This window comes from Brachionichthys hirsutus, chromosome 22, assembly GCF_040956055.1.
Source record: "Brachionichthys hirsutus isolate HB-005 chromosome 22, CSIRO-AGI_Bhir_v1, whole genome shotgun sequence".
Lineage (NCBI taxonomy): Eukaryota > Metazoa > Chordata > Actinopteri > Lophiiformes > Brachionichthyidae > Brachionichthys > Brachionichthys hirsutus.
The window spans coordinates 7,508,184-7,533,384 of record NC_090918.1 but is presented as its reverse complement, the minus strand read 5'-3'; the positions used below and the strand labels follow the sequence as shown (position 1 = coordinate 7,533,384).

The following is a 25,201-nucleotide window of genomic DNA, read 5'->3' as shown; positions in this document are numbered from 1 at the left end:
TGGAGATCCAATCACAATGATTTTTCCACTGTTGTGACATGTGACCTGCACCGCAACCCGAAACTGTTGCAGTGCTGCAAATGTTGGCACTTCCTTCGCCTTGGCGTTGTTGCTGCTTGGGTTAGGGGGGGTGGGAATGTGGGAGAGGGCTCACGGAGTAAGACACGAAGACAAGGAAATGGAGAAGGTGGAGAATTGCGATCGTTACTATAGTCGGCGCATGTGCTCGGCCCGTGTGTCCCCAAGACAAATCAAACCTCACTATCCCACTCAGACTACATCATGGAGAGATAATTTATAACATACAGAAATAAGTGTTACTACAGGGTTATGATGACCAATGTTTTTGCCTTTGAAATTCACTTTGTTGGAATTTGTGAAGCAGTTTTTCTTTGTTTAGGAAAAAGTACTAAAACAGTGTTTTTCTTAGTTATGAAGGAATTCAATCTTTAATCAATCAAACAAATTAACCAAATAACAGCAATTGCCTAATGGTACATTTTTACAATTAAATGCATCAATTAAAATGAAAATGTGTAAAATGGTGTTATCTCGCCAGTAGTTAAAGCACTGGTAGTTTAATAACAACAGTCAGACCCACAGATTAGATGTGGTGCAATGACAAATTGCTTGCTAACATTAGCATTGCCTGCTGTAGCCATCCGGTTCTTTCCGGGTCCCAAAGCATTATTCTGCCAAGAGGCTCTTCCACCTCACCCGTAAGACATCTAAACCATTTGCCATTGCCACAGAGTCACAGCTGACCCCCCCCCCCCCCAGCACTCACACACACTCACACTACACTCCCTTTCCTTAAAACAGTTTGTTCCATCTACCAGTCTAAGAATAAGACCCATTCAGAACGGTGCGAGAGGTATAAACATTATTCCTTGAATAAAAGGAGTGAATCTTAACATTAAATTGAACAATAATAGCTTTGCCTCCTCACAATAAGTCATATGCTCGTGAGCTAATTAGTTTAATTATTAGCGTGTGTATATATATATGTCATGACCACAACTTTATGTGATGTCATGGAGATCAGCTGAGTCGGCTTGTGCTGACTCGTGATCCTGCATCGACTACACTCCTGTCCAAAGTGCAAACAAAAACCTTATATCCTCTTTTATTACACATTTTTAAGTTGCGCTTCATTTTATTTAATGGACAAAATGTGACAATAAAATAAAAAAAATTGACTTGAGTCTATGCAAGCATGCCTCAATGTGTTCTTTTTGAGGGCAGTTAAATATATATATAAACTTAACACCCTAATATTTGGCACACTCATTCGTCTGTCACGTTTCTCTCTTAGTCATAGCCCTGACTCAAATGTTCCTGCGATAAGATTTTAGTTGACTGAAGCCTTTGGCATTTCATTTGAATTTCAAAGAAAAGCCCTGTAAATTATTTCCAATGAAAACTATTGACGTTTATATAAAAAACTATCGTGTGTAGTCTCGTCAAAATGAAAATTGGTCAGGTCCAGCTAAAAGTCGATAAAGGTTGGGATCAATCGGGGTGAGAATATCAGGACATGCCGCTCGGAGAAAGGGCTGGTTGGAACCGAACTGAAAGCTCATTTTCAGTATGATCCATATTTGAAGTCCAAGTTTTGCTGCTATTGCGCTTCAGATGATGAATCATGCGACATCAGTCACTAAATATGTACACTTCTAGATGTATATGGATGTGAGCTGCAAATTCACTTCGAACGTTGAACCACAAAAACCTAGAGCTTGGTAATTGTAATTTAAAGACGGACACCTTAGCTTTCTTCTGCAGCTACCACGGTTTAAATTGTGGATCGATTTCAGCCTGAGGCCGTCTGTGGCAGTTCAGTTTTCTTAGTCGGAAGAGGCTGGCATTCCCTGCCATTTCTGTTCAAGTCATGAGAAAATCCCAATGAGATTTTCACAGAAATGATGGTGGTGTGAATACTAACTGTTGGCTTGATAACTGTTATAATAGGTTTAAGAGTATTCCCTCGAAATAGTGATTTCTGTGGTCTCTCCCACCTCAATGATACGGCAGGACCTGCAATTATGTTGTGTAACAAATAATAAATTATGTCCCGTTTTCCATGACAGATAGCTCCAAATAGAATCTCAACAAGTTTACATGTTGCGGCTGCATCTTTACGTTGTAGAGTTCAATTGGGTGTTTTTTTTTCAACCACATCTTAACCTTCACGTGGTTAAGATGAGGTTGGTGTGTCATCCGTTGGTTAAGCTTTTGTTGGTGTGCCATATTTGTTGAACCCCCCCCCCCGCACACACACTCTGATCTAAAATCCCCTCGTCAACAGCTAGCTGAAGGCTGTGAGTGACACATGGCAGAACTTGACTCTGGTTTTTGGTGTCCCAGAGGATAACATAAACGGAACTCCTTTGAATGCCTCGTTTCTGGAGCGTATCATCAGACGCACCTGCTGTTTCTAGGTTAGCATGCGAACCTGAAACTGGAGAACGACTCTCTGCGGTGTAAAATCAACCCAGTGTTCATTTTAATTGATGACAGATTTGGAGCGAAAGCGAATAATCCAAATAGTAGTGGTGAAGCTGGCATCAGAAATGCTGTGAAAGTCGCAGGTGCAGTGGTATTGAAATACATTTAAGTACATAAGTACGCGCCGTGTCGGACCATTGATCCCAGCATATTTGTGACAGGTGGCCAAAAATGAATGAATCTTTTATTTTAGTATGCTCGGTCCCATGTTTTACTTTCTATCTGAGCGGCACAAAGAGAAATCCCTATCAGTTTTGTGGCCATGAATGAATCAGCCTCATTGTGTTGGGCTGATTAAAGCTGAATGGACAGCAGCCTCTCATTAGAATGGACTCTCCCATGTAGAGCACCACGGAGCTCCCTGATGCCACAGATAGTCTTAATTAGATTAGACTGAAGGCTTTTCCTGAGGTAGTCAGTCACTCGGTTCCTGCCTTCTGCGTTGCCCTAAACGTTGCTCTGCACAGAAGCGGGTCACTTTTTTTCTTCCTCTCTGATTTTTAAATGACAGATCTCTTCGTGTGCGGCTTAAGCCTGGGAGGATGCTGTGATGCAGTCTTATGGATTCATTTAATTGTACAGTTTCACCTTATTGTTAAAATTGGAGTGAGTCCTGTGTTTGGGGGTGGAAGAAAATGCCTAAAAAACTTAATAAACATGAATCATAACGGTAGATAATTAAGATGTAAGAAACAATAAACTCTGCAGAATCTGGAATCCTTTTAAAGTTACGCCTCAGTTACTCCAGAATCTATCAATTGTTTGTTCCTCTTCCCCGTCTACCATTATATTAATCATTATTACCACAGATGCATGTGCAAATTTAAATTACCAGTATTAGTATTATTTACTTTATGCATCATTTTCCACAATAAATGAAACAAATTAAAATCCGACAGCAATTATTTATGGAGGAGGCGTCTTTGAAACTCTAAAAATCTTTTGGCTCGGAGCGGAGTGATGATTATTGAATTCTGATCTGCTTACGTATTCTGACATTAGCTAAGAAGTGTGTTCTGTCCAGATGACAAAAGTATTACTGCTTAACGATTCAATTGCAGATAATAAATCTCTTGACAATCTATCTGCAGGTTTGTTGATGAACACGCTACTACATGCTCGGCAGCTGAGTTTTTACTGAATAAATGCATGAAGATGGGGAACCCTACCCTGCTACTGTCACACTTAACATGTTTATGTGTTTGTTTCTCCTCTAGATCTGCGTGCATGGTGATCTCCACCGCTGTGGCTGATCCTCAGTCACCATGAAAGACTAGGAACTCAGCTCTCCAAAAAAAATGGCTTGTTTTGTAAAACGCCTGTCCTTCCACCTGCTGGACATCTCCAGCTGCCTCTGAAGGATCCATTTTTTATGGGAGATACCACAGTGTTCACATTTTTGAGGATATAACTTTATTCCTGGACAACCCTTCATTCCCCCCCCCCCCCCCCCACCTCCCTTTTGAGCAGAAGCTGCAACGCTTTGCAACAGAGTGAGGAGACGGCGAGAAAATGGCAAACAACTCATACAGCGGGGTGAAGAACTCTATAGCGGAGGCCAACCATGACGGAGAATTTGGCTGCACGCTCAAAGAACTGCGCTCCCTCATGGAACTGAGAGGGACAGAGGCAATTAGCAAAATTGGGCAAACTTACGAGGATGTTCAAGGACTCTGCAACCGGTTAAAAACGTCACCTGTAGATGGTAATGTTTCCACTTTTCTCAGCATGACTGTTTAATTGGTTCAAATGCAGGATGTTGTATTACATCGCTTGTAGCAAGCGCCGTCTGAATGCCAACGTGGTACACTCATGGTTTTGGAGGCGTGTCATTCCATCCACACGTTTCATATCTTGACATCACTTCCTTGGAAAACCTAATATGTCAGACAGGCGGATGGGCAGGCTGGATCTGACCTGGGCTGGTCGGGCTGTGCTTCATGGAATGTGGATCTGTTCCTCGTACCCAGCTCGCTGCCTTTCCACCACTGTGTCTCTGCGTAGGCCTCAGACAGACCAGCTGTCGGGCCGGGCGCGCCACCAGGCTGCAGGCAGGTCAATGTCCCACATGTAGCAGACAAAACAGGATGTTGTGAGGCTGGCGTAGTAATCGCGAGGGATGGGCAATGGAATGTCTAATATGTGTCATTCATATGTGCACAAATTCTCCTTGACAAAGGTGAGAAATGGCCTCCCTTCTAACACGTGCGACATGTTGGAGAAGCGTTCTGTTTCTCTTCACCAAAGCGGTTCACAGTATGTGCTTAGAAAAGTACACGTTTAGCGTTGAATCCCATTAGTGCAATGTTGTTTGACAGAGCCTCTCGTATTCCTTTTCTACCCCTCTTGTGGTCTCAGACTCTTTTTGTCTTTCTATAGATAGTCTGCCTAATCGCCAGTGTGTGACCTTGACTGAACTCCCATGGGAGGGGATTTTACAGTTTGATCCCAGATTAAAAAGGCACCACAAAGTCACTGTAGCATCAACAGTCTTCTACTCAGCATCTCAAAGCGAGTAAACCAAATCAAAACCTTATATTTTTAGTTTTATCCTTTTATTTAGAGGTAGAAAATGCCGAGCGGTCTCTTACGCTTGCTTCATAAATGCCAGTATGTATACTTGTCCTTCTCTGCTAAATCTACCTGGTCTGAGTTACAAACGCTAATGTGGAGGCTCATTACCTTTATGGGGCTCTTTGGGTTATGAAGCATAAAGACGTCTTTATATGGTGTAAATGTAAAACACGCATTTCAAGAAATGTTTTTACTTTTCGTCATTGTTTCAGAAGAGTGAATGTGAACCTTCCAAGGATGCTCCTTTCATGCCTACTCGTGGAACTGTTACCTGTTGCCAAGTAACCTGTCTCTAAGACGGGTCGACGTGTTTGAATCGCATCGCTAAGAATGAATACGTCCACATTTAATTTTTCTCTGCAGCAGCTGCTGTTCCAGTTGGCGTGCTGCTGCTGCCGGGGTTTTGATAGTTGCCGTTTTAATCATCTCGGTTGTCACCGGCTTGGGAAATTAAACCATCATTTAAGATTAGAGGAGCTTGACAATGGAAAATGGGTTTCTAATTAGTTGGTTGGACACAAACCTTTTAATCCAGTCCTTTGCTAATGCTCATCATTTTTCTTCTGCCCAGAGAAGTTTGCGTTTACTCTGCTGCAGCTGTGCATGAAAGCACCACTCTACTCTGACTCGGTTTTTGGCACACTCCATCGAGATTAGGCTGAATGTAATTTATCATGGCACCGCCACAGCTATTTTCCACACTGCCACATAAGGCCCGGTGTCTCCGCTCCTCTATTCAGTTAGATTTCAATTCACTATTCTGTGATTCTCATTGATTTTTGTCAAGAAAACATGACAGCGCTCCGAGTCTGAAAAGAATTAACTATGCACACTTGCACAATGCGGTGCTTAAATAGTGACGGCGAACGCTGCCAAAAAAAGGCTTATTCAAATATTACATGTGCCTATTTGACAAATGTGAACCATTAACCCTGTCACAGTGCAGTGAAAAAGAAGGTGATGCCTGAAGGGGTTTTAATCACTGATCATAACTACACTGTACTCTAGTTTAGGTACTGTACTTATTAAACACACCCTGTTTCCACAGTGATAAGGAGTCACTTGTGTGTGTGTGTGGGGTTGGGGCTCACCAGTAGCAGAAGCTCTGGTAGTTGGCTTGTTGTTGGTCTCATTCTCTTTGCGTTCTCTTACTCTTTAGTCCCATCCCTGCCTCAGTAACCACCACGCAACGAACACCAGTTCAGTCCAGCAAGTGGTTGTAACCGGACACATTTTATCTTATTTTTAGCACGTTAAAGTGAGTTTACTCGTGGTAGGGAGCACTTCTCGGCTTGTGAAAGCAGTCGTGTGTTGTTAGCGGCCTTCGTAGGCGTTGTCGAGCCTGAGACGATGTGACTGGTGATGTCTTGCGGGGTTGTCTTTGCTTTGACGCGGCGATGACACATTTCAACGTGACGCCTACATGACAGACTTGCAAGCATGGCTTATAAAAGACGTGGATGTTTAGAGTCAGGGAGGGTACAGTGTGTGTCTGGGGGGGGGGGGGGGGGCTGATGTCCCCGTTTTCAAACCAAATTTGTAAGGATCTTGCTTCATGAGTCAGGATTTCTGAGCCGGGGCTTCAGTTGTGCCCACTCTTGTGTGTGTGTTTTTTTTTATTATCCGTCTCTTGTGAGTCCCCCAGGTGTTTATAACGGCAAATCCGAGTCACTGGCGTACTGGTAAAACAGAACTTCCTTCCCTTTACTGCAGCTCTCAGCATTGAATGTTGGGATCATGGCATCATAAGCTAAAGCGCACAGAGAAGTCTGGAGCACTTTTATTGTTGTTCTTTGTGAATGAACTTGGTCCTGATGGGGAACTAATGCTCCTGAATCTTGACAGTTTGCTATAGAAGTGTGTCCCGCTCTACTGAAGGTCACATGCTTGCCTTCACGCAGTTATGTGATAGCAAATCATGGTTCTATTCCATTCATTGTGACAGACTCGGGGCAGAGGCTTACCGTGACTCCTCGCTGATGGCTAAATTGTTAGCATTATAAGGGGTCAGTTGGGGACAAGTATCAAAATTAAATGGTTAATGTTTTTGTTTGACTTGAGATGGACTCTGAGCTGTAAATGATCAGAGGCCGAGACCAACCTATTTTCTGGGGCTCCATGTTCATCATCCTTTGTCAGTTGTAAGGGAAGGTGTGGTGTAAAATTGAAAGGGGTTATTAGCTGTCAGCATGTTGTCATTAGAGGCATAGAGAGTCAAAGAGGATGGTGAGAGACAGCCGGGTAGCAGCAGCAGCCTTTCAATGTGCTGCGGCGAGGAGTCGTCATCCTCACCTTTTTATTTTTTATTTTTTTCCAGACGGGTCATTGTTAGCTTGGAACGTGGCTTTTACAGTGCACGTAGTGGCAGGTTGGTGAAGAAAAGCGAAAGATGGAACAGAAGAGTGGCGTTTTAATTCAGTAGAGGCATATATGATGTTGATCGTGAGGATCACCAGAGACGAAGCGGTTTGAATCGGCTGCAGATGCAACGTCCATTTTCACTTGGTTGAAGTATCTTAATTCACAACTTCAATACACATTTAAGATGAAAGGACAAAATCAGCTTTATCCATCTTAATCAGAAATAATCTGTTACAGTCTTGTCTGTAATTATGATTCATTGGGAGAGAAGTGGTTGCTCGCAGCCATGTTCAAGGGCAAAATCGGTTTAACAAACAGAACCCATTTCAGTTTTGCAAACACCAGAGGAACAAATTATAATAAGATTGATATCAGGATTGTTGCTCTGTCAACTATTTGTTGCTGTTGTGCTCTATTGTAACAGCATTTTGTGCGTCTCCTGTGCTGTTGTCACTTCACGGATTCAATATACAAATGTGGTTGCAAGATGATTTGCATCGTACCTCTTCCTGCGTCTGTCCATTCCTCGGCTCGACCGTTATTCTCCATTAAGACGCTGCTATTCCGAGCGCAGCTCTTTAGCTCCACTCTTTATTAGTCTGTCCCGTGCACTCTTGCCCCCCACCCACCCACATTTGCCTGTCAGTAGCAGTTTCACACAGTCACTCTTCTCTGGCCCACAATTATGCTCCACCACCCCTCTGCCGCACGCACATGCACAGCTCCGTCCAGCCTGTACAGCCGCCCACGCAGAGCCACTGGTCATGAATAGAAGAGAAGAATTGTCATGCATCATCAAATGTGCAAAAGCCCCCTTTGAATATATGACTGTGCTTTGAATGTAGAGGCATTTGAATGGGGGTGGGGGTGCAGAATGCTCTCTGTGCACATGCATGAATGGCTCTTGGGCCAACCCGACATTCACTGCGTCGTAGAGATGGAGATAACGGGACAGCAGTGGGCGCAGGCAGCGGCGAGTCCACAGCCGATTCCTCTTCAGTCAGTCGGTCATTGTAACTGAAAAGGGAGTTCATGGGATTAGACTTGACCTAAGATCTCTCATTGTTCTGCACACCTGACAGAGGTGAAAGTGTTTGTCATGCCCACAGAATGGGGGCCATTGTTGTCCAGCATTATCACCTCCACAGAGCCCTGTCAGAAATGCTGATTCATTTGGAAGATAATGGTTTTTTTGAGGCCCGGCGATAGAAACCAGGCAACATCCCTCCCCCTCTATGGAATTTGTATTTCCATCCATCAATGTTCAAATTCAGGCTTTTTATTTTTTTAATGGATTTAGATTTAAAATCCTATTGATAAAATATGTATTTGTCTCCTGTCTCTCACTCCCAGGTCTAAGCGGGCAGCCCACAGACATTGAGAAGCGGAAAACCGTGTTTGGGCAGAATTTTATACCACCCAAAAAGCCCAAAACATTCTTACAATTAGTGTGGGAGGCGCTACAGGATGTCACACTAATTATCCTAGAAGTGGCAGCCATAGTTTCATTAGGCCTTTCTTTTTATAAACCCCCAGATGCCGAAAGAGAACGTGAGTATCAATGTTTCATGACGGCGCTACCCTGTTTCTCTTTTTTATTTTTATTGATCTGTATGACTGTTAATGTATTATTTGAATATTTTCCTGTCCTCCTGCAGAGTGTGGAAGGGCCGCTGGCGGTGCTGAGGATGAAAATGAGTCAGAGGCAGGCTGGATCGAGGGTGCCGCCATTCTTCTGTCAGTTATCTGTGTAGTGCTGGTGACGGCGTTCAATGACTGGAGTAAAGAGAAGCAGTTTAGGGGCCTCCAGAGCCGCATTGAGCAGGAGCAGAAATTTACTGTCGTACGCGGAGGACAAGTTATCCAGATTCCCGTGGCTGAGATTGTAGTCGGTGACATTGCACAAGTAAAATATGGTAAGAAGTAGTCCTTGATTAATTTGGTAAAATACTAATTAGACAATTTCAAATGCTGCAGATTAAAAATGTTTTTTTCAAAATATGTTTGCAATTCAAATGATTTGCTGACCATTCCTCCGCCAGAGCCTCATTTTCTCTGTGTGCCTTTCAGGCGACCTTTTGCCTGCCGACGGAGTCTTCCTCCAGGGCAACGATCTCAAGATCGATGAGAGCTCGCTCACGGGGGAGTCGGACCACGTCAAAAAAACACGAGCAAAAGATCCAATGCTGTTATCAGGTAAGGGTTTTCTTTTCTGCGCTAACTTCTTATTACTGGAAGACAAAGACGCATTTGATTTTTGAGAACCAATCTTTTTTTCAGTCTTGCTGCTGTGGAGGATGCCTGCCTGCAAAACCAGCCAGCAAATTTAAATATTAAGCCTCAAGCTTTGGGGCTTTATGAGCACAGTCTTTATTAAGATGAAATGACGGATGACCCCAGTGCAGTTTCCTCGCATCCATTTCATTTTTGCGGACTTTTCGATGCGGTCACGTGCACTCTGATGTCGATGGAGAAAGGGACCCAAATTAATTCTAATCATTAAATGCAAATTCTAGTAATTTAAGATTCATCAGCAAAGCAACTTATTCATTCTTTCATTGATGTTTTGTTCTGCTGTCTTCAGCATTTCAGCCGCATCCAAAACAGACCTGTGATATAATTATGCACGCTGTAATTAGTTGGACTGAAAGTTGTGGACTGTAATGAGTGGACTGACCCAGTCTGGTGCTGCATTGTAAAGCAACTTGTTAGATTATGTTAAAAGCTTCATAGTAGTATTAAACATAAAATCTCCACCAGTTATTATACATTATGAAAACAAAGAGTGCACTCGAAGCATTTAAGAACGTAATTTATGCTTTTAGTTCAACTGCTGCCTGAAAATCAATGAACCACGAACAAGAAAATCACCCGTATTCATCTTAGCGCATGACTTGTGTTGATGATAATATGGCTGTTTTCTCCCTCCATTCAATGTGGTGTTGATAATTTTCACGGCTTGGGTGATAAACCGAATTGAAAGTGAATTGGTATCCTTGTTCTGCTGCTCAGTCATCAGTCGCGTAATAGTTCTGGCTCAGTGTGCACGCAGACACTTCAAATGTGTTGTGGCGCTGCCATACAGCTTCGTTTTCACTGCTTAGTCATCCAGAAGCGTTTCAGGTTTTACTGAGAAACGCGTCTTGTTTAGTTCATCGGGTTCTCTACTGGCAAGGCCTGCAGGACAGCGTGTCCGTTGTATTGCTGTACTACTGCAGTACATTTTTGTATCAGGAAAGTAGCATGATACCAAATCATGGATCCCAGCCCTCTAACCAAATCTGCACCAAAATGTAATTCGTGTTTGCTTGATCCATGCCTCACCTCAAACGTGCCAGCAAGCCTTACCCTGTGCAAAAGTAATTAACGCAGGCAAGAACTTTGAGAAACACTACACGTCTCTTGCCGTTTTCCATTCACAGCTGTCTTTTCCGTACAAATTGATCTGCGGACCCTGGGGACTAAACGCAGTTGGAGCCGCTCAGATTTCCGTTAATTCATTGATTAACGCTTTGGAGGGTATTTGCACCAGTGTCCATTTCTTTCCCCTTTAACTTACCAGCACGCCATTAGTTTTGTTTGTCTACATTTAAATCAGCATAATTGTTTTGTCTCCGAAGTGTAGCTTAATATTCCACTTGAACAAAGACTAAACCCCCTTCTCAATAAGCATAGGCATCTAGTTAATCAAGTCTGCACCAAAAGTAAAGCAGCAAATCATTTAGAAAATCAAACGTGATTAGGGCTAAAGAGGAACAAATGGTTTAAGTGCCCTTGAGATATTCCTTTACCTCTGTCACTGTTATTTCCTGACGTTTTACTTCTCGTCTTTCCGAAGGCACCCATGTAATGGAGGGCTCAGGGAAAATGGTGGTCACCGCTGTGGGTGTCAACTCTCAAACTGGAATTATCTTCACCTTACTTGGGACTGCTGAGGACGATGATGAAGACGAAGAAGGGAAGAAAAAGGAAAAGGAGGAGAAGAAGAAACAGAGGAAAAGTAAGGGTCCTCACCACTTTCTCATTTTGTGCAGATACTGATGTAGTAGATCCGGGATTTACTCAGGAACAGGGTTCTTTTCATTCTCCGTCAGTTTGAAGGATATTTTCTTGATTATTCCTCGTCTATAATCTGCCTCCCAATGATGGAAAAATGTCCTTTTGTTTCTCTAGAGTTGGGATGCTCTAAAACATGAATATAACAAATCCTATAATGAACGAGACGGTTAAATTCATAATATAAAAGCGTATGTTTGCACAGACTTGCTGACTGCTGCTAACGATGGTGTGTTTTCCACAGACAAGAAGCAGGATGGATCTGTGGAAAATCGTAAGAAAGGTAAGTTGCTTGACCACACACACACACACACACACACACTCAGTTATATTTAATAGCTTTATAGCTTATTGCCTTTATGAATTAGCCTCTAGCTGTATCGGTGTCCCCTCATTTACCAGCACTGGATGTAGGTGAAAGCTTTAAATTTTTAATATTTGCCTGCAGCGGTTTTTCTGCAAGTAATCAGGAGTTGCATATTTTTGCGTCCCCCCCCCCCCCCCCCATGTCTACTTAGTACTGGCTGTACTTGTCCATCCATTGTGCTGTCTGGCCCTCCCTTCTGTCTCTATTTCTCCTTTTCTCGTCCCTCCCTGGCACGTTGCCCTTTGAGCAGCAGGTGCTACTGAATCCAGTTATAGCGATTAGTGGTGAGGAGATTAAAGCCATGCAACAATTTTGGGGCCAGAACATCTGCTTTCCCACCCACCCATCTCTCTCTCTCTCTCCAACTCTCCCTCGGGGCACCGCAAATTGATTTCTATTGATCTCCCAAACCTAAACTATTCCGAGTCAAACTGTAAGACTTTACAGCGGTGCAAATTCTGACTGACTGCAATGACAATGAAGCTGTTTAGTGATACGCCAGCCAGCTAGCCTGCCTCGTAGCCCTGCTGGGACACCATGATCAGTAGTGCTGGGGCTGTGACCGCAACCCTGGCGCTCGTCCCCAGTGCACAGATTCCCTCTGCCTGCCAGGAATCAACGGTAATCCTTTAGACTGAGATTACACAGGCCATGTAAGTGCAGAACAAGCCCCGGTCCACAGCAGCTGTAATAGGCCGGCGTTAATGCCCCTCCTCTTCCTGCTGCATACATTAACACACTGTGCAATGCACTTTTCTATATAGCGCTTTTATCACTCAAAAACTTTACATTATATGTACCGGTGTATATATAAAATGTTTGACAATAGAACAAAGCAAAAATGACTGAGGATGAGAAGATCTGTCAATCATCCATCGATAGCAGTGCCATTGATTTTATAATGAGTGCTGGCCAGCCGTCTTCCCATCATCACCGTTATAAATGTGCCGTTTCCAAGGTTACCTGATTAATATGTGTGTTTGGGATTGCCATCCGTCCTGCACTCAGAGGACGGTGATCCTGCAGGATTTTGAGGAAGAGATGAAAGAGATTTCTGAGAGTTTAACTCTCGACAACGCAAGTGATCGCTGCGAATGATCCCAACGCTGCTAGAGGTGGGAGTATGGTAATTACTCTGCAAAACGGTTTTGCTAATTAATGTGCAGTCAGGTCACTGCAAACATAATTACAGTGATATTTCCCCAAGTTCTATGGATAAAAGGGAAGGAAAGAAAGCCACGGTAACTTTTGAAATGAAAGATGAAATTACTTAAATAAATCTTGACGTATACGTAAAGCCTGCAGTCTGAATATGATGACTCGGAGCCCGATAGTCCGCTTTCGTATAAAAATCTAATTTTGCACATTAAATTCATACACCTCTGAATGTAATAGCCATTAGTTTACTGTAACCATCAGGCTTTATTTAATTAAGCAACACTTCCCCGGTCTTTGTCGCAGCTAAGGCGCAGGACGGCGCTGCAATGGAAATGCAGCCTCTGAACAGTGACGAGGGAGCTGATGCTGAGGACAAGAAGAAATCCAACCTGCCAAAGAAAGAGAAGTCCGTCCTGCAGGGCAAACTGACCAAACTAGCTGTGCAGATTGGTAAAGCAGGTGAGCCAGATGGAAACGCGTTTCTGGGGTGGGCTGACCGACTTGTACACAACTTTTATATACCCCCTGTGTCATTTATTAATTCCTTGTGGTTTCCCTTCAGGTCTGGTTATGTCAGCCATCACTGTTATTATCCTGGTGGTGCTGTTTGTAGTCGACACCTTCTGGATCCAGAACCTGCCCTGGATCAAGGACTGCACGCCCATTTACATTCAGTTCTTTGTGAAGTTCTTCATCATTGGCGTCACTGTGCTGGTGGTGGCGGTTCCCGAAGGTCTGCCGCTGGCTGTAACAATTTCCCTTGCATACTCTGTTAAGGTAAAGTCTCTCCTAACCAGCTGAAACCTACCAAATGCTGACCAGCTTGCACATTAGCCTGTTAAAACAAGCGGACCAGGCTGCTAAGACAAGGAGACTTGGTTAACTGATAGCCTAAAGCCAAGCTATGATCCCATGCAAGCGATCTGTTAGCCAACATAGAGCTTTATCTAATCAAATAAATGGGTTAGGGTTAAAGTTCAGTCCTGTGGTCTTAAGCACATTTTTCCACGCTTGTTAGTAAATATTCCCATTGAACGAAGTTGCCGTTTAATTGCTTAATAACGCCGTCTTCCAACAGAAAATGATGAAAGACAACAATCTGGTACGTCATTTGGATGCCTGCGAGACGATGGGCAACGCGACTGCCATCTGTTCCGACAAGACTGGCACGCTCACCATGAACCGCATGACTGTGGTCCAGGCCTATATCGCTGGAAAGCACTACAGGAGGGTCCCCGAGCCCGAGAACATTCCCTCCTCCGTTTTAGACCTCCTCATTCTGGGCATCGCAATCAATTGTGCCTACACTACAAAGATCATGGTGGGCCGAAGGAAAGCACTGGGATTGAAACGCGGTTTGCACGTCACCATTTATGTTCCCTCACTCGCTGTCCTCCCATCTTTCCCTCCAGCCTCCAGAGAAAGAAGGGGGCCTGCCGTGGCAGGTGGGCAACAAGACCGAATGTGCCTTGCTTGGCTTTTCTAATGACCTGAAGCGGGACTACCAGACGATCCGCGCCGAGATCCCCGAAGAGAAACTCTACAAAGTTTACACCTTCAACTCGGTCCGCAAGTCCATGAGCACCGTTTTGAAGATGGCTGATGGCAGCTACCGCATGTTCAGCAAAGGGGCCTCGGAAATCCTCCTGAAGAAGTAAGAAAATGTTTTTTATTATATTGGATTGTGTTTTTATCTTCAGATTTCATTCTATAGAAATGAATTAAAGTTTAGTCCTAAGGTTTTCTTTTTTTTTTTTTCTATGCTTCATCCAGCCTGACGAGACTTTACAGTACAATTATATGTGTAATGGCTTAAGCAGCTAAGGAGTTCAATTGCTTGCCACCCAAGCTCATTACTTTGCGATTTAAAATCAGGTGCTGAGGAAATGAGCCGGTAACACCTATGTAAGCCTCTTAACCAAACGGGCTTCTTTTTAACCCACAGAGGACTTAGTGTGATTTCTTCCTACTGCAGCTCATCATTCAAACTCTTTGTCTTTCCCTCTACCCTTGACTTGTTATCCCTTCGTGTCTTTCTTCCTCTGTACTTTTTCCCCTTTGTTGCACTTCTATATTAAAATACCCCCCCCCTTTCATCTCCTAGGTGCTATAAAATTCTGACGGCAAACGGCGAGCAAAAGGTGTTTCGCCCGCGGGACAGAGATGACATGGTGAAGAAAGTGATCGAGCCCATGGCCTCGGAGGGCCTGAGGACCATCTGCCTTGCTTACAGAGATTTCATTCCCTCCGACGGCGAGCCCGACTGGGACAATGAAAACGATATCCTCACTGGGCTCACCTGCATCTGCGTGGTGGGCATTGAAGACCCAGTCAGACCCGAGGTTAGTCACCACGAATGGGACGGGTCGCATCGCATGAGGTTGCATCCAAATGTTGGGAGCCGTGTCTCAGTAAAGCAGGAAATTAAACAATAAGATGCTGCGTCAGGCTTTTTGAAACTTGAAAATTGGCTCCACTTTGGCGAAAGCAGCACATCTTGAACCAGTGAAGGTTTGCAATACAACTGGGTCATCCTAGATTACAGTCCGTAAACGAAAACACGCACCAAAACAACAGAGTCTGGCCGTACTAATAACCACAAATCTGAATATAATGTTAAAAACCTGTAGAAGTACAAAAGTTAGAGCTAACTTAATTTGTCTTTATATCCCCCGTGAAAAGTACAGGCAGCATGTCCGTCATCGAGTTTACGATTTCTCTCAGGTCCCAGATGCCATCAGGAAATGCCAGCGCGCCGGCATCACGGTGCGGATGGTGACGGGGGACAACATCAACACCGCCCGAGCGATCGCCACAAAGTGCGGCATTCTCCTGCCAGGAGACGACTTCATCTGCCTCGAGGGCAAAGAGTTCAACCGAAGGATCCGCAATGAAAAGGGAGAGGTGGGCCACAGCCGAACACTTGCTACCGCAGACTATGTTTAAAATGTCCCGCTGAGGTTTAACTAGGTCCTTTGTGCTATTCTTAGATTGAACAAGAACGTATCGATAAGCTCTGGCCCAAACTACGAGTACTGGCTCGCTCTTCCCCCACAGACAAACACACCTTAGTGAAAGGTACTTCTGTGTTTCTGGTTAGGGTACAATTTATGATTTTTGTTGTTGTTGTTGTTGCGAGTTTAATTTCATGTTTGTCTTTTACTTTTCAAGGTATCATTGACAGCACAGTGATCGAGCGGAGACAAGTAGTAGCAGTGACTGGAGACGGTACCAACGATGGCCCCGCCTTGAAGAAAGCTGACGTTGGCTTCGCTATGGTGAGTTTTCACCATGTTGACTCCTTTCCTAGCATAGCTGTCATAAAATAGGTCATCCCGCACTTACGGTATACATGGAAACGGGAAACCGTCATCATCTTTGCCTGCAGGGTATTGCCGGCACGGATGTGGCCAAGGAGGCCTCTGACATCATTCTGACCGACGACAACTTCTCCAGTATCGTGAAAGCTGTCATGTGGGGACGCAACGTCTATGACAGCATCTCCAAGTTCCTCCAGTTCCAGCTCACTGTCAATGTGGTGGCTGTCATCGTGGCGTTTACGGGAGCCTGCATCACGCAGGTTTGCCACCGACCGAGTCTGTTTGTAATGGCTTTCAATGGAAAAGGCATCGGCCTCTCTTGTGTGACGGCGTTTGTCGATTAGCTCACTGACAGGAACCGGTATAGGCAGGACGTGCAGCAATACTGAAATAACCAAAGCTTTGACTCAAATGTATGCGAGTTTGCAGACGGCTATTTGGAGGCGCATCCGTAAAATATGAGGAGAAACTTTATCGTTTTGAATTCTGTGACCTGTTCATTGTATTTCTTCATGCATTAGAATTATAAGCACCTTAATGGCGTTTCATTTTTTTGTAACTTGAGCTGTGCACTGCAGCATTCAGGAATAGCTTCCCTTGTAGTGTGGACCTATCCAGGATTGGATTTATTTGACACCCTTTATGTACGTTATGTAACCTGCCACCGTGAAAAGCTGCAGATACATTTTTTTTTGTAATCTGTAAATTGGTTTTTCTCATTTGAAACATCTCTAGAGGTCATTGGGGACGCTGTGCTTGCTTCCCTCTCTCTCCTCATCATCTGTCTCGCTTCCTCAAGGACTCTCCATTGAAGGCAGTACAGATGTTGTGGGTTAACCTCATCATGGACACCTTTGCGTCGCTCGCCCTCGCCACAGAGCCCCCCACAGAAGCCCTCCTGCTGAGGAAGCCATACGGCCGCAACAAGCCCCTCATCTCTCGCACCATGATGAAGAATATCCTCGGACAAGGAGTGTTCCAGCTCATCATCATCTTTACCCTGCTGTTCGCCGGTAAGGAGCTCACCGGACTTTGTTAACCTTGATAAAACGCATACATTTATCGTGACAAACTTCTTCCCCCCCGACTCTGCTCCCACAGGAGAGAAATTATTTGACATCGACAGCGGCCGGAATGTACCCCTGAACGCTCCACCTTCTGAACACTACACCATCGTCTTCAATACCTTCGTCCTGATGCAACTGTTCAACGAGATCAACGCTCGAAAGATCCACGGCGAGAGAAACGTCTTTGAAGGCATCTTCAACAACCCCATCTTCTGCAGCATTGTCCTCGGCACCTTCATCATCCAGGTAAAGGGGACCAGCGGCTGCTGCTTTTGAAGCTGCTGGGTTTTTTTTGTGAGAGCTGAGAATGTCGGTTTAATTTCCTGTCTTCCTGCTCCTCCAGATTGTTATAGTGCAGTTTGGAGGGAAGCCATTCAGCTGCGTTGGCCTGACGATCGACCAGTGGCTGTGGTGCACTTTCTTAGGCTTCGGCTCTCTGCTATGGGGACAGGTATGACTCGACTTCCTATTGAGCTTAATGGTAGGACACTGCCCCCCTGTGTTGGAAATAGCTTGGTGACCGTAGTTCTACTTGGCTTCTATTCATGCTTGAAATGAAAAAAGAGCCTCTGAATGCATTCTATTTCCTGAACATGATTATTTCTTTATATTGGCTTCTTTGTGACGCTTGATAGATGACCGAGGTTTCCTCTCCGCCGTCGCTGCACACACTCCCAGCAGAGCCGCACACATGCAGCGTCATTACCCACGGGCGTGAAATCAATAAGAATTCCGGACAGGGCACAAAGCAAACGTGGCTGTGCCGAATGCGTCGCGGCTCAATCAGCTCAGGGTTTGGATAGAGGCAGCTGTGACCCAAAAGAACAAGAACTCTGGTTCCAAACCAGTGGTCGTCCAATGACAGATGTTTCCATTAATAAAGGCGCCAGCCTCAGTAGCAGAGCTGCTCTGGATGCAGACATTTCAGCTTCAGCATAAATGTGCTATAATTAATAAGCAATTAAGCAAATGCAGGTCAGCCGTTGTGAGCTCGTTTAATTTACATAGTGACTTGCTAAATCCTTCTCTCTGCAGCGGTTGTGATGCCGTAGTTTTGTTTCTGATTGATTTCCCTATTAGTTACTCTGAAGACTCGTTACTTTTTTGTCAGGCATTAAAAATAATGCCGATTCTAATGTGGGAGAGGTCAAGGTGTCGCCTTCATATCGCTTGTTTCAGTTTAACATCGCCAACAGAACGGCAAAAATTAAAATTCTAAAATGTGTCATCTTAATTTTATAAGTAACGACAAAGATTTATGCTGTTATAATTACACATTAAAGTTCTATTAATTGCTCAGTTCTTCATTTTGACTGAAATGTGTTGCGCCAAACAGGTTAAAAGGTGGTTTTTAGAGATCATCTTTAACTGCCCATCATTCCCCAAACTCTTGTGTTGCTTTGAGTAAAATATGATGTCACCACATTAAGGCGTCTATAATGTCTTCCCTTCCAGGTCATCTCCTCGATACCCACCAGCCGCTTGAAGTTCTTGAAAACGGCGGGCCACGGCACCCAGAAAGAGGAGATCCCAGACGAGGAGCTGGAGGAGCTGGAGGACATGGAAGAGATCGACCACGCTGAGCGGGAGCTGCGCCGAGGCCAGATCCTGTGGTTCCGAGGCCTCAATCGCATCCAGACACAGGTAACGGTCCGCAGACCGCCCCACGTAGCGCCTGACGCCAAGGGAAACAAAAGCCATAAACACGTTACAGCTCCGTTTCTGTTACAGCTTCAAAATCTGTTCTCAAAGAATGGCCTGTGCCCTGAAAAACATGAAACCTCTAATTTTTCCGTTCTGGTCCGATTTGGAGTCTGAGTTCCCTGCGATCAGTGCCTAAGAGTCCCGACCTTCCCCTTTCCCCTCTTCTGTTTAACCTTAATGCCTAAAACACATTTCCAAGTGACATTTCCCCCTATGGTTTCTGGTGCCTTCTCTTTATTTTTCTCTCTCCTCTCTCCTCTGGCTGCCATGTTTTACTCCCTCTGGGCTTTTCTCTTGTCGCGCTGTCTGATTCTTTGCAGATGGATGTAGTGAGTGCGTTCCAGAGTGGAACTTCCTTTCAGGGGGCTCTAAGGCGGCAGGCCTCCAACTCCAGCCAGCAGCAGCACGATGTAACCAATGTTTCTAGCCCTACACATGTAGCCTTTTCCTCTACTGCCGCCAACACCGCTTCTGCCACTGTGGGGTGTGAGTGCGTGTTCTCCTCTCGTGCATGAGACGTTTATATCTTCTGTTCTTCTAACATTTTCCTTCTCACCCGACGTTGACACTTTAACTCTCTCGTGCTTCCTCCTAATGTCTTCCCGCCCCCTGTTTTCTTGAAGAAAATCCCCACATCTTCCATATATTGCTTCAATAACACTGCTGTGTCTACGTTGTGCCCTGTAACCAGGTCGCTTTCTAGTGTCGAGGTGTTTTCTCTGTGTCATCGTGTTTTCTGTTCTGCTTCTGCTTCGGTCTCAGAATTGGGGAAAGTGTGTTTTACTGCTTTGACCAAAAACTACATTGTGTATTGTCAAGTAACCAGGTTTGTCTGCAGCTGCCTCAGTCTGCGCTGTGCCCCCTGTAGCGCCCGTGGGTCCGTGTCGCAGCTCCCTTATCCCTAGTCTGGTAAATGATTTGAGTATATGCCCATGATCACGGTCTAAAACGGCAGAGATCAGTCATTAGTGAAATATTAACCCGTTACTCCCCTAGCTGTCTGGGCGGACGGCAAGCGAGAAGCACCAATAAGCAGCTAAAGATCAAAAGATCTCGGGACATGGAAAGCGGATCATTTGGAGTTCCTTTTGCCAGCTCTTTATGAACGCCTCTATTTCTCTTTCAGATCTTCCAAACTCAGCTTCTAGCGGATTTAACTGTCTGTCAGAGCCTCCGTGCAGTTAAACGTTTGGGTTTAACATCCGGGACTTTCCCCCAGACCCATTAACGCCGGACATCCGTGGTTTCCCAGGCAGAGCCAAACGTTCTGCTCCGGTTCTGGTCCAGGTCTTTTGTCTCAGGTGTCTTTACGTCTCCCCAGTGGGTGCGTCCCCTTCTTAAACTCTCAAGCTTTTCCTTTCAGGTGTTCCAGAGAAGACTTTTTCTTCCTCCATTCTCTTTCATCTGTTTGTTTGGCAGAATGTTTCCACCTGGCAATGTGTCGCCTGAACAATAATGAATGCCACTGACTCCCCACATATTCTCCTTTAGATTCTGTGAAATGTGTCATGGGCTATACTCAAAGGTTTACTACCGTTGAACACAAGGTGGCGCCGCGCTCTGCATGGGTCCAAAGTCTCTGGTCTCGTTTGTGAGTCTGTAAACCAGCTTGTAGACACGCTTGGCTTCAGCAGCTTTTTTTTTTTTTTTTTTTACTCCACAAACATAAGCTCTAACTGATCACCCCCCCCCCCACCCCTCTCCCCTTCTGTCTTTCTCACTTTTTTCTGTCTGTCTTCACCTGTCTCTCTCTTCCTCTCTCTATTCTTAGCATGTCCCAACAACGGTTAACTCTCGTGTCCAACCTCTGTCCTGTTGGGATGCGAACATCATACCTCCTTTCTGCATTTTGATTCGTCCAACGCGGGCCTCTACTGAGTGTTTTGTGATAAACTACAATTAATCTCACAAAATAGACCTTGCATTGGGTTTGGACCCTTCTCAGAACCGATGCTTGAAGTTGATATCTAGACGAGGGATAGCATCGGGTCTGTTTCCACTAGAGCTAAACGTTTCCTGGCTCTTTTAATCCGCACTGCGAGGCAAAGACTTTTTACAGACTAGTTTGTTCTTTTACTTTAGTCTTTAATATGAGGCTTCTCCTCATCAGGTAGACTTTGAATTCAAATTAAATGAAAACATTAGCAGGTACGAGCCTGGAGAAATTGACCAGTAATTTTGAGCCGGTCTGAACATTTGCAGCTGTTCCAACGCTAAAGTAGTAGCAGTGGCGATCGGCCTTAACTGGGAACAAGTTGTAAATGTACAACTCATCATAGTAGCTCACCTGCACGTCTGAGTTTCAACCTCACTGAAGTTTCTGCCCCCCCCCCCAAAAAAAAACTCACCTGTTATTGATCCGATAAACCCTTGTCGTTTTTTTTGTGGGGCGTTGTCCAGGTGCAAAAATTCATCTCGGACACAAATCATTACTGAATGTGACTAAAAGCTCCCCCCCCCCCTTCTCCCTACCCCCCTCCCTCCAGATCCGGGTGGTGAATGCATTCCGCAGCTCCATTTCCCTCTATGAGGGGCTGGAGAAGCCCGATTCACGAACGTCGATCCACAACTTCATGACCCACCCCGAGTTTCGCATAGAGGACTCTGAGCCCCATATTCCCCTCATCGACGACACGGATGCAGAGGACGACGCCCCCACCAAGCGCAACTCTGCCGCCTCGCGCAACGCCACGCCCTCGCCCTCGCCCTCCCCCACACCCACACCGACCCCCATCACCGCTCCGGTCTCGCCCTCTCCGAACCAGAACAATAACGCTGTGGAGAGCAGTAACCACCTCCTCCCAGAGGGGCTCAAATCAGGAACCCCCTCGGCCCCGGGGAGCCCCCTACACAGCCTGGAGACCTCCCTTTGATCTGACCCCTGCTCCTCAAGTCCGCACCACTTTTCTGCCCGCCACTGAGGAGCTCGACTCGGACGAAACGAACAAGCACTCGGAGAGGAGGGACGCCGGGCTGCACGGAGAGGCGGAGTCTTGCGTGGGCCTGGTTTGGGCTGGACTTAAAGAACATTCAAAGGAATGTACGGCTTGGTGTGGATGATTTTATCTTTGATTTTTCTGGTTCTTAACAACAACCCCCCCCCCCCCCCCCCTGCAACACAAGGACCGTCTCCACCCCTCCCTCCGTGGTGACTTGTTTTTCCTCAGTAAAGAAGGGGTGACTATAAACTCCGATTGGAAGTGACCTGTTTTTATTATTCTACTGTTAATATCCTTATGTTAACCGAGACGGGGAGATGGTCCTCCTGGCTTGAAGATCGTCTAAGAACCTTTTAGCTTCTCTTTCATTCTGAATGGTGTTGTATATTTATCTCTTTTTGGCCCTTGCTCATTCAAAACTTATTTCTGCTCCATCGGCTGTTAATATTTTGAGTTATTTATGGGGTTGTTTTTTGTTTTTTTTTTGGAAAAAGCAGGTCTGTTTACAAAGATTGTAGATACTTTTTTCTGTTTGTAGGCAAAAGATCTTCCTGATGTATGATGCAGAAAACTGGGACAGAATTGGGGGCGGGGGGGTGAATGAGAGGATTATTTCAGATACTGCTGTATTTTCAGGAAAAGGGTGTTTCTATTGAAACTTGACTATTTTTGCCTGCGAGTTTTATTTGTTATATATTTGTAGATAATTGTAGAACCTTCTAGCCAAACTGATAAACACTAAGGCTTGTATAGTAGAGGTCCACAGGAAAGACAAGTAGGGCCTTTGTCCACTAACATTGCTATAAACATTTACTTCTTCCATTTCTTCAATAGATTTCGATGCACAACACTTTCTGGAGTTTTGGATTCTCTTCATTTCATGCTGTGCTCATGGATTTCCTCTTTCAAAGGTTTCCTATCCTTAAAGGGACATCAGCTGATATATGGGCCTGTATTTAGCAAGCACCTCAGGATGATGCTGAACGTTTTACCTCAGAGTTGGACGTCGAGTCCTCTCAAAGCCTCCCGCAGTCGCCGTCAGTAGCAAGTAGAAGTTCTCCCTTTAGGTTTTTTTGTAGATTTGAAAATTTAAGATAAAAGCAACTTGTGCTTATTTGTCCGTCATATTCATAAGATCCTTTAGTCAATGCGGGGAAGCAAAATGGGAGTCACTTGCAGGTGTGCGATAAGTTAGCTTAATGCACATTCAGTCTAATTTATTTCTGCCAAAACTAATAAAACCAGGAAAAAGACTTAACCCTATTTTTTACGATCACTTCTGTTCGTAAATTAGTTCGTTTAGAGATGATGTGAATGTGCCTTTGCTACAGTAACAAGTTAAGAGACGCTTTGTCACCTGTAGTTAGATAAAGGTAGGAGCTATGACCGTTTCGCTGGCTGGATGCTTGATAAATATAGTCCCTGGTTATCATTTCTCACAAAAAAGAATGGTGCATTTCATTTCAAACTTCTGTTCCTTTCTGCAAAACATTAGCCCACTGCCAATGTACAATATTGACATGTTTGCTCAGGCCTAGAAAAAATTATATAATTTAAAAGGAATATATATATATATAAAGAAACAAACTTTTAAGACTTTGTGTATTTAAATTGTGAAACATTCTCTTGGTCAAAAAGCCAGTAAAAGTTTTTTTTTTTTTTTTTTTTTTTCATTCAGTCTTGAAGATCATGCCTTAGAAAAACGGAATTGTTCTCCTCCGAGTTCCGGGGGAAAAAAAAGGTCAAATTAAATGGGTGAATATCTTTTTTTTTCTTCGCACCTGTCCAGAAGACTCCTTTCACCATAAATAAATGTTACTGCATTTAATTTGTTTGTATAATATTTTTGACACCTGTTGTACTGGAAACCCGAACGAATTGATCATGTGCATTTTTCAAGAATAAACACTAGGCATACACTGGTATCGATCTGCACAGGGTACTTTATTTCATAGCCTTGAGGAAAAAATAATTTTGATACAAACCATTAACAGAGTAACAGATGTACCTTTGTATTTTTATGATAATCCCGGTGGCACCTTTCATCATACTCAACCGGTTGTGGAGGATTTGACATCAATCACGCTCTGCAAGGGGGGAGGATCATCATGACGTGTGTTTTGTTCTAGAATATTCATCTCAGGGTGCAAATGGTGTAAAAGAGAACAGGCCTCTTAAGATTCACTTATTGCTCCTCTTTATTCTATGTTTGGGACGGTGCTCGTCAGCCACCCCGGATCACCCTGGGGGGGGGGGGGGGGCAATCGGGCTGCAGATTATTCAGCCTTCTGGCCGAGGACATGGGGAAGGAAGCGGAGATGTTGAGACGGGACATTCTCTGAGGATTGTCATCTGTAAAACAAGGGAAATTAACCAAACGAGCAGCTAGGATTGCATAAAGCATGAAAAGCTGAAATGACAAGTGGAAACGCGAAAAGTGGAATCCATGTGAGGAGTTTGTTCTGTAGCTTCTTCCTGTAATGGGAATGAATGTTCTTTCCATCTGTTTTATGGATTATTACTTTTTTTGTCTTAACGATTGGAAATAAAATAGTTCATGTATGTTTATCTTGAGTATTTTAAATGGATGTCGTGATTGGATTTAAATTTGAAACTTTGTCGAGTAATGTATGGTTTTTAAAAATAAAAATGTATTTAGTCTATCTGCAGGGCCATGTTTGTCATTTACCACGTTAGGAGTTCTGTTTATTCACTGCAGGTGGAGACATTGAATCCACATCCTAGATAATGGATTGAATTGTTAAAAAGCAAGCTTATTTGCCTTAAACGCAGACTATTCTAGATTAATATCTATAATAACAGACTGATTCCAGTCTTTGGCTTCTATAGGAGGATAGCTTCATCTGGCTTGTTTTGTCAAACCTACAATATGTTATAATATTTTGGGAGTGAACAGTAAAAAATGTTTTTACATTGACACACATTTAATGACAAAGTCTGGATGAAATAGGTGGATAGTGTTTGATAGTTTTTCTTACCCACTGTACAATTGATGCACATTTTGTAATGAATATGTAATGTTATTGACAAATTTCCCGTTTCGTTTTCAGAATATTTACATTTGCTTACAGTGTCAATCTATAGTTCGAAAGGATTTAGGTCAGAAGAAAGATTTTCTAGGTCATT

General features: G+C 44.2%; 1 protein-coding gene across 1 annotated transcript; it reads left to right on the top strand.

Annotated features, from left to right (window-relative positions):
* The first annotated feature begins 3,919 nt into the window (after positions 1–3,919).
* Positions 3,920–23,977, top strand: atp2b1a (ATPase plasma membrane Ca2+ transporting 1a). The gene is made up of 21 exons (XM_068755416.1): positions 3,920–4,213; positions 8,797–8,994; positions 9,102–9,359; positions 9,514–9,639; positions 11,282–11,443; positions 11,744–11,782; positions 13,328–13,483; positions 13,587–13,801; positions 14,103–14,345; positions 14,437–14,678; positions 15,129–15,366; positions 15,749–15,928; positions 16,015–16,102; positions 16,196–16,302; positions 16,413–16,604; positions 17,144–17,357; positions 17,446–17,657; positions 17,755–17,862; positions 18,867–19,055; positions 19,436–19,525; positions 21,602–23,977. Exons 1-21 carry the CDS (start codon positions 4,021–4,023, stop codon positions 21,986–21,988), a joined length of 3,837 nt encoding a protein of 1,278 aa, XP_068611517.1. The 5' UTR covers positions 3,920–4,020; the 3' UTR covers positions 21,989–23,977.
* The last annotated feature ends 1,224 nt before the right edge of the window (positions 23,978–25,201 follow it).

Bases quoted from the DNA above. Each gene is read 5' to 3' on its own strand.
- atp2b1a (XM_068755416.1), top strand. From the start codon at position 4,021: ATGGCAAACAACTCATACAGCGGGGTGAAGAACTCTATAGCGGAGGCC. The intron at 9,360-9,513 runs GTAAGAAGTAGT...TGTGCCTTTCAG, and splicing joins CATTGCACAAGTAAAATATG to GCGACCTTTTGCCTGCCGAC. The intron at 11,444-11,743 runs GTAAGGGTCCTC...TGTTTTCCACAG, and splicing joins GAAGAAGAAACAGAGGAAAA to ACAAGAAGCAGGATGGATCT.